Source organism: Haliotis rufescens, unplaced genomic scaffold, assembly GCF_023055435.1.
Source record: "Haliotis rufescens isolate VD_foot unplaced genomic scaffold, xgHalRufe1.0.p SCAF_19, whole genome shotgun sequence".
NCBI lineage: Eukaryota > Metazoa > Mollusca > Gastropoda > Lepetellida > Haliotidae > Haliotis > Haliotis rufescens.
The window spans coordinates 23814544-23827792 of NW_025963879.1; the positions used below are offsets into that span (position 1 = coordinate 23814544).

At 40.4% G+C, this 13249-nt stretch overlaps 1 protein-coding gene across 1 annotated transcript in view; it reads left to right on the top strand.

Annotated features, from left to right (window-relative positions):
* Positions 1-9640, top strand: part of LOC124135356 (sodium- and chloride-dependent glycine transporter 2-like) — a 31049-nt gene extending 21409 nt beyond the window's left edge. The window contains exons 7-16 of the mRNA XM_046500657.2: positions 1035-1167; positions 2011-2145; positions 2810-2913; positions 3595-3719; positions 4308-4420; positions 4853-4981; positions 5340-5439; positions 6127-6227; positions 7140-7307; positions 8523-9640. Coding sequence (XP_046356613.2) covers positions 1035-1167; positions 2011-2145; positions 2810-2913; positions 3595-3719; positions 4308-4420; positions 4853-4981; positions 5340-5439; positions 6127-6227; positions 7140-7307; positions 8523-8645 — 1231 coding nt within the window. The 3' untranslated portion in view covers positions 8646-9640. The remainder of the gene's footprint in view (positions 1-1034; positions 1168-2010; positions 2146-2809; positions 2914-3594; positions 3720-4307; positions 4421-4852; positions 4982-5339; positions 5440-6126; positions 6228-7139; positions 7308-8522) is intronic.
* The last annotated feature ends 3609 nt before the right edge of the window (positions 9641-13249 follow it).

The following is a 13249-nucleotide window of genomic DNA, read 5'->3' on the forward strand; positions in this document are numbered from 1 at the left end:
CACTTGCACAAAGCAATCTTAGCGCTAGGACTATCGTAAGCCTATGTTAAAGTATGGGAGTTAGCGCTAAGATCGCTTTGTGCAAGAGGGCCCAGGTAACAAAATATGCTGACTGCATGAGCATGTCTCCATGCAGTCGGGATACAATAATATACAATCTGGCTTGAAACACTTGTTACCAACCGATTCTCAGTAGGCAGCATTTACATCATCATGAATGCACCCAGAATGAAAACAGGATCATTTAGACTGGTATGCAGTAGACCAATATGAACATATCTTTCTGGGATTGCACTTAATCCTTCATCAGTTGAAAGTCTTCGACCTTTACTCTGAATGAATAAGAACATACCCTGGGGCGTCATGCGTTTTCACAAAAAAGGCGTCGACATCACTCAAATCAGGACTGGACAGCACAGTGGTCTAAGGCGACGTGTTTTAAGTCCACCTGCTGATCTCACTAATCCTGTATACGAATACACCTTATCCCCCATATCTGTGCTCGTGGTTGTCAAAACTGGTAACATCTACAGCTGTGCAACTTTAGGCTTTCTTTTACATTACTTGAAATTCAGTCACTAAAGGTTGGTCTTTTGATCTAATAAAGTAGAAATTGCAATATTCAAAGTTTTAACTTACAGTACAGTAATGCATTCATTAGATTTATTGTGACCATGTGCATCCACGAATCTGCATTAATAGAGTTTGACAGACTCTATGGTTGTTGTGAAATGCTTTGTTCAGCTTTTGTTTAATTTTGGGTCAGCAGAATCAGTCTGTAATTGTGGGAAACAACTTGTGTCATCACCTTTTCCTTTTATGTATGTGTGGAGGTGGAATTATTTATGCAGCACATCTTGTGTATTCTTGATATTCTTTGTTTGGTGTGTTTGTTCTTCTGAATCAGTATCATTCTGTTATACGTTATTCATATTGTTGTAATTCCTTTCCAATTTGACGTTTGAATATTCAACGATAAAGCATTTCAAGAGCACAGTTATCCAGACACTGATTTATGTGTCGTTACTCTCCAGGTATAAAGCTCTAGGTGTTTCGTCAGGGATAGAAGACCTCGGCTCCATGCAAGCTCATCTCGTCATCTGCTGGTTCATCACGTGTGTTGCCATATTCCTTTGTATCGTAAAGGGAATCAAATCGTTCGGGAAGGTAACAACACATGTTGTACAGTTTGTGATTGTCTTTTGTGTCATACACATTGACTATTATTTTTCAAAACAAAATCCAATTAATTTGGAAACAAATGTTTTAATTGGTCTTCCTTGTAACCAGATTGTCAGCAGCATCTTTGTAAACGTCTGCTCTCTAAATGCATAAATATTCTAGAAATTCAGTCCTTTTTCAGCAGTGATGACGATCCAACCATGAATAGGACCATGTCTGTTGTATTGGGTAAACAATTTGCTCGAATAAGGCAGATATTTTATTCAAGTGAAATGTGGTATACGAGGCTCGACAGATATGCCCCTTTATCTTGTATGTTACATTTTAACGGTGAACATGCTCACTCTGCCAGTTTGTGATCATTAGTCTTCCATCTTTGAAGAACAATTATCTGGTATTTGGGCACAGTGTATACCGGCTTAACATTAATCTTGATGACAGCACATGGTAACAGCTTGAAGTTTTAGTTTGATTTGGATTTACTGTCTATTTGGATATTCCGAACAACAAAAGTCAGGGATCATGAATATGTTTTGGGACATTTTTGTAATGAAATTTTGTGCTCTTCACTTTAAAAAACGTATTCCTCCAAATACTGATGACCAATACCTTTTTCGTTAAGTAAATGTGACTTTGGAACATTAATATGTACAGTGAAATGTAGAATCGACTGCATCTTTCCTTGCATCACTCATGTATGTTAATTTTTTATCAACCGTCTTTACCAATGTCACTGTCTAAATCTTTGTAGTTCAGGTATGCAGCTTATCAGTCATTTGTCCGATCAAGCACTCATCATGATATGTCTTTATTTGTAACTGCCAACAGGTGTTGTATGTAACAGCGTTGATGCCGTACGTCCTACTGCTGGTGTTGCTGGTGAGGTCGTGCACGATGCCGGGTGCTGTGGATGGGATTCTCTTCTATCTCACTCCAGATTTCACCCTCCTTCAGCATCCTCAGGTGTGCGGAGGTCACGATTCTACGATGCATGCTTTCATTTGTTTCATGAAATGTTAGATCAATGTTTCAATTTAAATATTTGAAAGCATTTGTTTTACTATTTCTCTTACAGATATACAGCAAGTGCATGCTAAAGTGAAGTAAATAACATCGAATGAGGTCAATAGTCATGTGGAATTTCCTGGTATAAATTAATGCTTAACCACTGTTTAGTTTGGTTGAGGCATTTTAGATATAATCTGTTTGTGGAAATGGTTGAAAACATTCACTATTAACAGGCAATCACGGATACTTGGAAGTAGAATGTGGACAAGGCTTCCGACGTCGGATCAGAAAGTCCGTTTTTCGAACCCCATCACCGGAAGTTTATGGCCACGTCAAAATAACGTCTCAGTGCCCAACTATGCGGCCTTCTTTTGACGGGAAAGTATGTAGCAGGGCGTGGGGTCATCCCACAGATGACCCACTTGTACCTTGTCAGCTTGATAACGGGGTTAACCTCTTTGGTCATGTGGACAAGGCGTCCGACCTCGGATCAGAAGGTCCGTGGTTCGAATCCAATCATAAAATTTTATGGTCTCTACATTATGGTTAGGGATTAGGCCATTTAAGACCCACAAACGTATACGTCAGTTCTTATTCTACTTTCTTTCTGTTTCTTCAGGTGTGGCTTGAAGCTCTGGTTCAAGTGTTCTTCTCAGTTGGTACAACCTGGGGTGTCATTATTGCCATGGCAGGACACAATTGTTTTCATGCAAATGTTATCAGGTAAATTTCCTTCTCACTTTGTATGATGCAGGACATGTGAGATGAAACGTACAGGCACATAGTTACCAACGAAGTGAAACACACGAGCAAAGTTGTAGAACAAATATGGAATTTGGAACTCATGTCATGGTTAAAGGACGCAAGCCTTCACAATAAATTGCTCCACTTCAGACGATTAGGCCACCCGTGCCCCAGATTTCAGTGAAGGAGAATTTATTAAAATAATCATCAGTATGACAAAGGATCATGGCATTTAACATCACACTGTTACACATCACAAATTTTGAGCTCATGGTACGTTGTAAAAAAAACCCAAAAGTGACCTTTCCTTTTTTCACAAAGATAAAGATTCAATGATCATTGTTTTGTCATCAGCCACAATTGGCCAACAAATCTTATACAAATTTTGATCAAATATTTGGTTGTCACCATGAGCAACGATCGTCCTTCAAAGTATGATGCCATACATTCAGCCAGGTCACACAGTTAAACCATCAAACCATTCTTTGCCACTTTTAGTTACAGCCATGGGGTATTGCCGACCATTGCTGCTATGGAATCCTAACCTTGGTCACTCAAGATCATCAAGTGTTCCCTTCACTGGGGGCATACCATCATTATAGATGTAATGCATGTCGTGATAAAACATGCAACGAAATTAAGAAAGTTTTCAAAATACAGGGACCCTATCATCGTGACGGTGATTGGCGAATTGACGAGTGTATTTGCTGGCTTTGTGGTCTTCGCGACAGTTGGTTTCCTGGCTCATGATCTACAACTACCTGTAGCTGACGTCATCACTCCAGGTGAATAAGCCTGGTATATTGACAAAATCGTAATACTCTGAATAAAAGCTTTGAATAATGTTACTCACAGTGTACGAAACAGGTCATGACATTGATTCATCATGAAGCTATCAGCTCTTTGAAAGGCATTTAGACGTGATTCACATAAGGAAGAGAAAATATGGATGTCAACTTCTTTTTTATGAGGAACACAACGTTTCGGAGTATATGCTTACTCCTTCATCACCTGATATATACTCCGAAACGTTGTGTTCTTCATAATAAAGAAGTTGACATCCATATATTCTCTTCCTCATCATGAGGGTAGTTGAGACATGATTGTGAAGACTACCAATCACATTTAGGGTTGAATACAATATCTTACTGATGCCTTGACGGAACTGTTCCAACAAGCACCAGCTCAACAAACCTGGTTAAAGAATACATTCCATCAGGATCAAAATGTCATAACAGGGATTTAATCATAATCATGTTTAGAGACGTGTTCGTGAAGGTTTCCCTGTTGTTTTCATTCGCGGTTTGTGTTGTAGTTTGAATGTCCAGTATACCGCTTACATGTCTTTGGCATTACGTATGCTGTTCATGCAGGTCCTGGCATTGCCTTCATCATCTACCCAGAAGCAGTTGCACTACTGCCACTACCTCAGCTGTGGTCTGTCCTGTTCTTCACTACAATGCTGATGATGTCTGTCGACTCAGTGGTAACAAACCACAGTAATACATGATAGGCTAACTCTGATCAAGCAATACATGGTCATTTCCCTCTTTAGCTTCATTGGTTCCCACTACCTCTGGCCTGTCGTAGGAACCGACTAAGTGAGTGGTCAGGCTATGTGGTTGCTCTCGTGCCTTGATGATGTGGGTCGATAGTTATGCCCTCAGTCCCTGGTTAACTGGGAGGAGGCTCGGTCATTTACTTGATGTTGCTGTTGTGGCTGGAATATTGCTGAGATTTGCGTTAACATTATTCACAATTCACTCACATATTCATATCTCTGTAAAAAAGCAAGGATATGTTTTGTTTTAAACTAAATGAACACACGTTTCATTGCTAAGTTGAATACAGTTAATTTGAACTCCCCAATGCGTTATTATTGCTTGCACTGAACCTAAGGAGATGTGTCTTTCAACAGGCTGGAAACGTCGAAACAGCTATTGATTGCATAGAAGACATTCTGCCACGGCGGTATCACATCAGACCTGTCATCGCTGCTGTCTTCATGGGGGCCATGTTCCTTGCTGGCCTTGTTTTTACCACCAATGTAAGCTTTCTCTTATCAAACAGTAACAGTGCATACATTGGGCATTTATATAGACAAAACGTCCGCTTTGTTCTGGAGTTAAATGGCTAAATTTACATTGAATATCTTGAAACGAAATATTCATATTCCTATTTATGTTTCTATAATGGAAACAGGTTAGTTTTTTATAACAGTTCCTGAAATTGCCCATAAGCAAAACTGTATTGAACAATAGTCCATCTGGTAGCTTTCAGAAAATTCGAGTTATATATAAATGCATGATTTTTGGAAAACTTTGGCGTGATGATATGTGTATGTATTTAATAATACTGTCGCCCAAAAATAAAGGGAAGTTTAGATGACTTTGCACATATTCCAGGGTGGAGTCTACGTGTTCCAGCTGGTCGACTGGTACATGGGAACAGTGGCCTGTTTCGTCATGGCCATTCTTGAATGTGTGATTGTTGGCTGGTGTTACGGTATTTTAAAATCAAATTATTTACACAACCTTTGTCATGTATCTTTACTCGTCAAGCTCGATGTTAAGCTGTTTAGTGCAAGATATGATCTGCTGCCACTGTGACGCTGGCACTTCAAAATGCATCAGTTGGTTTCCAGGAAGTTGCGTGTGGGCCTATTGTGAGAGGAATGCCCGAAGTCATGCAGGTCTCAGACGTTTACCACTTCGGTGAAACCCACGAGCACGGATATGGCGCTGACAAACCTAGAAACATAATCGGGGCGAACCGGGATTCGAACCCACAATCATAGGTTTCTTGCGTGCCCAAGGGACGCAACACTGAACAGCGGATCGCGGCGTCTTAGACGACTGGGCCAGCTGTGCCTTACCACTAATAGGGGTAGTGGTAGTAGTAGCAGTAGTAGTAGTAGTATAAGCAGCATCAGTAGCAGCAGCAGTAGTAGTAGCAGTATTATTATTATTTGTATTATTATTATTATTAGTAGTAGTAGTAGTAGTTGTAGTGGTATGGTACTGGCACGTGCATTGCCTCGTCCTGATTATACATCGTCTGGAGCGTGTTACTAATTCATAAATTTTCTTATTTTCAAAGCATGATAAATGAACATAGATACATTTCTCATAGTTCCTGTATTATTATTATTATCATATGTTATTGACGCTTTATCCCTGTGCATGTTGACAGGTGCTGAACGTTTCTCATCTGACGTGGAGGCCATGATCGGGAAACGCCTGCCTGTAATCTACAAGATAGTGTGTTTCACCATCCTCCCAGTTGTGTTAACTGTAGGTGTTGGTGGTCATTAATGTCTGAATAGCAACTGTAGGCAAGGGATGTACACATTCCTCTTCCAAAGGGTGGATTTGTCATCTAGACACACTAATATACTGAATCAGAATAAACTGAAGGTTTTGAGCTAATTTGGCTCATGTCTAATATGCAAAGGTTTTTGACACTAGAGGAACCTTTATGGTTTTTATGAACTAGGGTGTTTTCTTTCCGCACTTCGTGACATAAGAAAGTCAAAGCTCTTCGCCACTCACTGAAGACAATAAAAATATTAAAACTGTATCATGTATTGCCAGTTACTTTTGCACATTTACCGGTACAATCCTTAGATTTGTTTTTTGTCATACGACTCTTGCATGGAAGTTGTCCGATCAAGGTTACACCATTCAAGGCCTCAGTAACGGTTTCAAAACGTTTTATGGTAGACAAATGTGACGCATAAGTGACGTGCTCACGATATAGTCGGTATCGTATTCATCAGATGTTTGTGATGAATATGGAAAGGGTTTTGTAGCTCTTATTTGCAGGTTGGTTAAGATGTTGAATGGAGGTGTTGGCGAAGGGGCTGCTTCTGTATTCGACAGTACTTGCAGACACATGTTGTCATCATGAACTGACCAAATCCTTCCAGGGCCCGTGATGATCCGGGGTAGAATTGGTCTTCAGCAAGCCATGCTTGCCGTAAAAGGCGACTGTCGTTGTCGTAAGAGGCGACTTATGGGATCGAGTGGTCAGGCTCGCTGACTTGGTTGATGCATGTCATCGTATCCCAAATGCGTGGATCGATGCTCATGATGTCAATCACTGGATTGTCTGGTCCAGACACGATTATTCACAGACCGCCGTCATATAGGTGAAATATTGTTGAGTGCGGCGTTAAACAATATACAAAAAAAACATCCTTACAGGTTGCTTTGGTTTCGACTCTGGCTTCCTACAAGCCGCCATCATATGGCGAGTACGACTACCCCAAGGCCGCTGTTGTCGTCGGCTGGTTTATTGCTCTGGTGACCATCGTTCCTATCCCAGTTACCATGGTGATACAAGTACTCAAGAAGGAAGGATCCCTGGGTCAGGTATGTGTCAACCCTTGACACACTCGGAAGTTAAGATGTTGAATGAAAATTGTCACAAAGTTTAAACCAGCAAACAGTGGGCATTTCGTGATTTGCTCAGTTGATTAATTCCACCTCTAGAGTCAAACTCTTCGTACTTAATGCAAACAGTCAAATTAGATTCGCATTGATGATCTCTTAGGGATCACCCCAAGAGGCCAACAATTTGATAATTTAGCTGGGGCAACCGGGTGGGCAAACGGGTAAGTATTGGTTAAAAGCGACTAACGGGATCGGGTAGTCTTGGCGAAGACGATAAAGCATGTCATCGTACCCCAATTGACTAGATCGATGCTCATGATATCAATCATTATAGTGTCTGGTCCAGACTCGATTATTTACAGACCACGTTGCTGTGGATATTGTGGAGTTAAACAACAAAAGGATGTATGGTATAAAAAAGGATGTTTGTTCAAGACAGAATATGGTATCAGGTTGAAATGAACCACAGAAATCGGTGTTTTATCCCTGGCAAGGAAAGCCAAACCAGTTTGGGATCCCACAACTCATTGTTTTTCAAAGCATCCAGCATGACCAGGGACGGATTAATTTTGTATGGTTCAGTCACGGGACGAATTATTGTTTTAAAGAATTTTCACTAACATCATGAATTTCTTTTTTTCAAACGTCTCACTTGAAAATTACGCTTGGTCGCTTGAGTATCAGTGTTGTCATTTCAGTAATTTGAATATCAACTGGTTCATAAAGAAATATGTAAAATATATAAACCGCTCTTGGACTGACAGTTTGTCATTATGATGAACGTTATCTTCTTACATATATAAGTAATGGTTCTACGAGTTTCAGAGCCAAGGGGGCAGTCGGGTAGCCTAGTGGTTAAAGCGTTTGCTCGTCACACCGAAGATTTCATTTTTGGTGTCCCACAGCCGTGATGTTACTGGAATATTGCCAAAAGCGGCGTAAAACAATACTCCCCAACTCACTTTAGAGCCAAGGAAGCATATGGAATTTACATTACAAGCCGCCGGTCAGGCTGGATACGCTCTGGTCACCTTTTCACGAACATCTGATATCAACACTAGTTTAAAGGTTTCCATAAATACATGCGTAGGATAGTCACTTTTCCTGATTTTTCTCAATTTCATATATTGCACTATAATCCCATTTCATCCTTCAATGTTTCATTATCTCTTACCTGCTGCAAATGTGTTTCAGCGTGTGAAATCAGCCATGAAGCCAAGCTCTAGTTGGCCAGGCACCAGAGTGCGACATGGGAGGAGGAAGACGATGGAGGCGATGAAGGACAACTTCCTGTTTATTATCGGACTAAAAAAATAACACAGTAGACACCCATATGTATGGATACACGTCGATGTTCCATTTCAACACAGGGCACTATTTCGCTGAGTAAAAAAGTGTACAAAATCACATAAACATATCTCAGTTCTAACCTCTGGTATCAAATGCCTCATTCCTTTCGCATTACGTTGTAGTCATGTATACTTCGGAGTCTGCAGGACTCTCGGTTTAAAACTGTATCCACGTTGAACCATCAGTCCACAATATCAAACGACATACGTTTTATAAACGCTACCTTTTTTCCCCCTGTTGCTGGTGTAGACACGAAATGTCAAAGGTCAAGGTCATTTGCAGTCGGTACGTTTGGTGCCCACCTTCTGACTGCCACACATAGTCTGCCCATGGAAGCAATGAGGGTATGAATGAGACCAGCGGGAACGATTGCCCAATCAGCCTATGGGGGCAGTGAACGATGTCGCAGTGTTTGCGGTTGTCGTTAACACTGTCTCACCTGCCTTTCCGACTTATTCTATAAATGTTCGATAACGTTCAAATCTGGACCAATAATGTTGTTGGTTTGTACTTGTGCCATTGTGAGTCTTGATGTGTGCGGTCTTTCATTAACTTTCTGGGGGCATTGGCCTTCTGTAAAGTGGGAGCCACATCTGGCTGCAGAATTTCACATGGTACCTTTGTGCAGTTGACCCGAACCATGAATGACCTGCTCTCGCAAGCGAAATTTGTCACTTATCTGTTTTATATTGATTATGATGTATGTCACTAACCTTCCCCCACACTTACCTAGCAAGTTATCGTATGTTGGTTTGCACATTCCACCTCACCTGTGGTCTGGGGGAACACCCTGGGCTCTGCCGCTGCAACCCCTGCAATTGCTGAAGAGGCAGGTCAAGTCCTTTATACACACTACATGTGCATGGGACCGAGGACATACCTTTTCGGAGAAATACCAGTATGGCATTCAAATTGTTGTATTCAACAGGTGTGTCGAGATAATAAAAATTACATATCTTGAAGCACACGACTTTGGTTGTTCCAGCGACACTGCAATTGAGTCAGATGACACGTAGCACCGCAGGCGGTTCACCGTTTAGGCTGAAGTCCAACACAAACTTGGTATGACGGATGCTCTGGTCCTGGGCTTTGGTGGTCACATTTGGATGCCATGATGCCATATAGAACCAAACCACAATAACATCATTTTGAGATATGATCCACTTAAAAAACATATCTGGTGTTTAATGTGAACAGCACACAATGATTGTTCAGCTATCATGTGCTAAAAAACACTTTTGTTCAACTATAAATAACGCTTACGCGTTGCCACTGCTTTCTGAGAATAAACGCCTTCGCGCCGTGGGTTACTTCGAACAGGAACGGCCCAACATTCTAATGTTCATCGAAACACACAATATAATGTTTCTACAGCAGGGCAACACTCATGACGTGCCACGGGCCGGAGGTCCACCAGTTACCTCACGTCAACAAGACAACTGTATACGGTGGGTGCATCTACGGAACCGATACCAAAGAGTTACATTAACAGCTCGGACAATTCCGGGCTTTTGTCCAATTAATTGCAGAACCGTACGCAACCAGTTAACCCAGCGTTACGCACACTTTTGTTTCCACGTCACTGTCAGACACGCCTGGCTTGGTGTAGGCAGCATCTAAGATTTAGACAAGACTGGGACAGTATGCTATTCACAGATCCAAGTTTTATCTGGACAGCCTTTATTGTCGTGCGAAGGTCTACAGGCGTCCAGAAGAACGTATTTTTAGCAACGCTTGGGTGTGTAATGGTACTGGATGGCATCACAACTCACGGAAGAACACATCCCATCATTGTTAATGGCATTTGCAATTTCCCCCAAAGAACATGTCTGAGGGAAATGGAACGATGCATACGACCGAACCAGATCCATCCGGTGACGCCAGCTCAGTTGAATCAATCTTTGGTTGACATTTGGAACAACATTCTCCAGGCTGTTTTCAATCATCCGGTATCTTCAATGTGCCACCGCTGCCACGCCTGCTGCTACGCAAATGGTGATTACCACCAATATCTACATTGCTAATTGAGTTGTTACACCTCCTGTTACCATTGGCGAATTATGCAAACATAACAATAAGGTGCATTTTGTATGAATACAAACATCGTAATATGATATCAATGCACAAAGTGTGTTCATCTGTATCAACAACTATTATAATAATATACTATTATAATAACACATACGTCATTGATAAAAAAGAGAAAAGTTCGGTCCACAGATTATTGATTCTTATTGATGATTGTTTTACACGTCTTAATGGTATACGAAAGTAGTATAAGAGTATACAAGAGTATTTGATATATCGTTCGACAAGTAAGAGTCTGGAGATCCATGGAGTATTCATCTCCTCGAGGCAAGAGAGTTAACTGACTATAAAAGTCTTGTTTCCACCCTTGCCGAACTTGGCTGGAATACTTGGGCTCGATCGTAGCGCCACCAGTGGTTATTGCGAGTTACGTCCCTTCTGAGACTTTCCTATGGACCAATCAGATTCCATCACTTGCATTTGTTTCAAACAAAATGACGGCGCCCGGTCAAGACGAACTGATTGATAATCAAGATCTATGTTGTGATAAAACGGATCTTACATGGCGAAGTGCATCAAATCACGCGAGCACCTTGATTATAGGTTTGGAAAATATATGTTGACAACGAGTTGGCGGTGCACATGTTTTGCAAATCCTGCAATCGATCGAAATCTGCACTTACAGTTTATGAACCAGATTTCGATTTCGTTGCGCGATTTTGATTGGACTATGCATAGACTCGTTAGTCCAGCCAAAACGTAACTCCATAATACCAGCCTAGTTCGGCAAGGGTGGAAACTGGACTTTTAAAGTCAGTTAACTCCCTTGCCTCGGGGAGATGTTGAGTATTATGTATGACACCACACCACATAGAGCTTTATAGCTCTGAATTTACTGTTTCAACACCATGGGCCGATGTGCATTTTAAGACATCGTACCCCAATGGAACGTTGATGTGAGTGTGTGTGTCAATCACCGGTTTATATGGTAAACAAGCGATTATTTTCAGATTGCCGTTATATAGCTGGCAGTACTAAGTGCGAGTAGTGGCCCGACCCTCAAACTGCCGACATACCCTTCCCCATAGTATTAAGTATTATTATTATTGTTTATTCACAAAAAGGGTTAGGCCGTAGACCTATTACACAGAAGTATTTACAGAGAGAGGGAGAAAAAAGAATTACCACTAGTTTACATATACATCCATATTCATACACATTCATACACATTTATACACAAATAAATATTTAGACTGTATGTAATGAACGAAGTCGAAAAGCTTTGTAAACGTAGACTGCTAGATTTCGTATGATTTTAGAGTTAGTGGATGACATAAGAGCATTAAATTTATTTTTAGAAGGGGTTGTAAAATATTTAGGAGGAATGTATTCAGCTCTTAAATCATAATAAGCATTGCATACAAGCACAAAAATGATATTCGTCCTCAATAAAATTCTGGTTACACATCAAACACAGTCTCTGTTCTCTAATTTCCTTAATATATCGACCGGTCTCAATTCGCAGCCGATGGGAGGAGCATCTCAACTGAGCAAGAGCAGCTCTGAAGTTTGAAACATTTACTACCTTGATATAGCTTTCTAAGCCAAATGAAATTTTGTAAAGAGAGTAACTTTGGGATTTAGTGCTAGATGAAACAACTGCATGCCAATCTTGCTCAGACGAGGCTTTTAAACGGTTTACAAATTCCAAGATAAAACTTCTACTATTATTACTAAATTGCATCTCCCATATGTAGCCAAAACCAAACGAACAGAGAATGTGTTTGATTTTAGAGACCCAGTTGATCTTACCATTATTAACATCAAGTAATGATAATCTATAACATTTCTTAACTAATCTATTTTCAGGCAAATGTAAAATTCTGTACCAATAAGTAACTACACGCTTATAAGCACATATGTACATAGGATACCTTCCGCATTCCCCCCGAACCACATGATTTGATGAAGATTGTTTAACCCCAAGAAAGCGTTTACATGCTAGTATCTGGATTTGCTCTAATTCTTTGTAGGTATCTACACCCCAAATCTCGGCACCGTATAAAAGAATTGGAGATATTTTAGAATCAAAAATTTTGAAAAACAAGTCACAAGGAAGAGGTTGAAGCATTTTTAGAGATTTAATGACACCAAATAGGACCTTTTTAGCTTGTAAAGCAGCACTATTAACATGCAAAGACCAGGAGAGAGTTTTTGAAAGAATGGTACCGAGATATTTATAAGAACTTACACACTGAAGTTTTTGACCCTTGAAATACCACTTTTCATATTTTGATAAAATACACCCATTTTTAAAATACCACTAGCTTAGTTTTATCCAAGTTGACTGTTAGATGATAGTTACTACAAAAACTTTCCAGAGCTTTTATGCGTTTTTGAAGGCCATACACAGTATCAGCAATAAGTGCAACATCATCAGCAAACAACAATAGAAAAATCTGTACAGTGTCAGGGTGTAGCTGTACACCTGGAGTGCATGTTGATTCTATATACAAAGCTAAGTCGTTTATAAAAATAGAAAA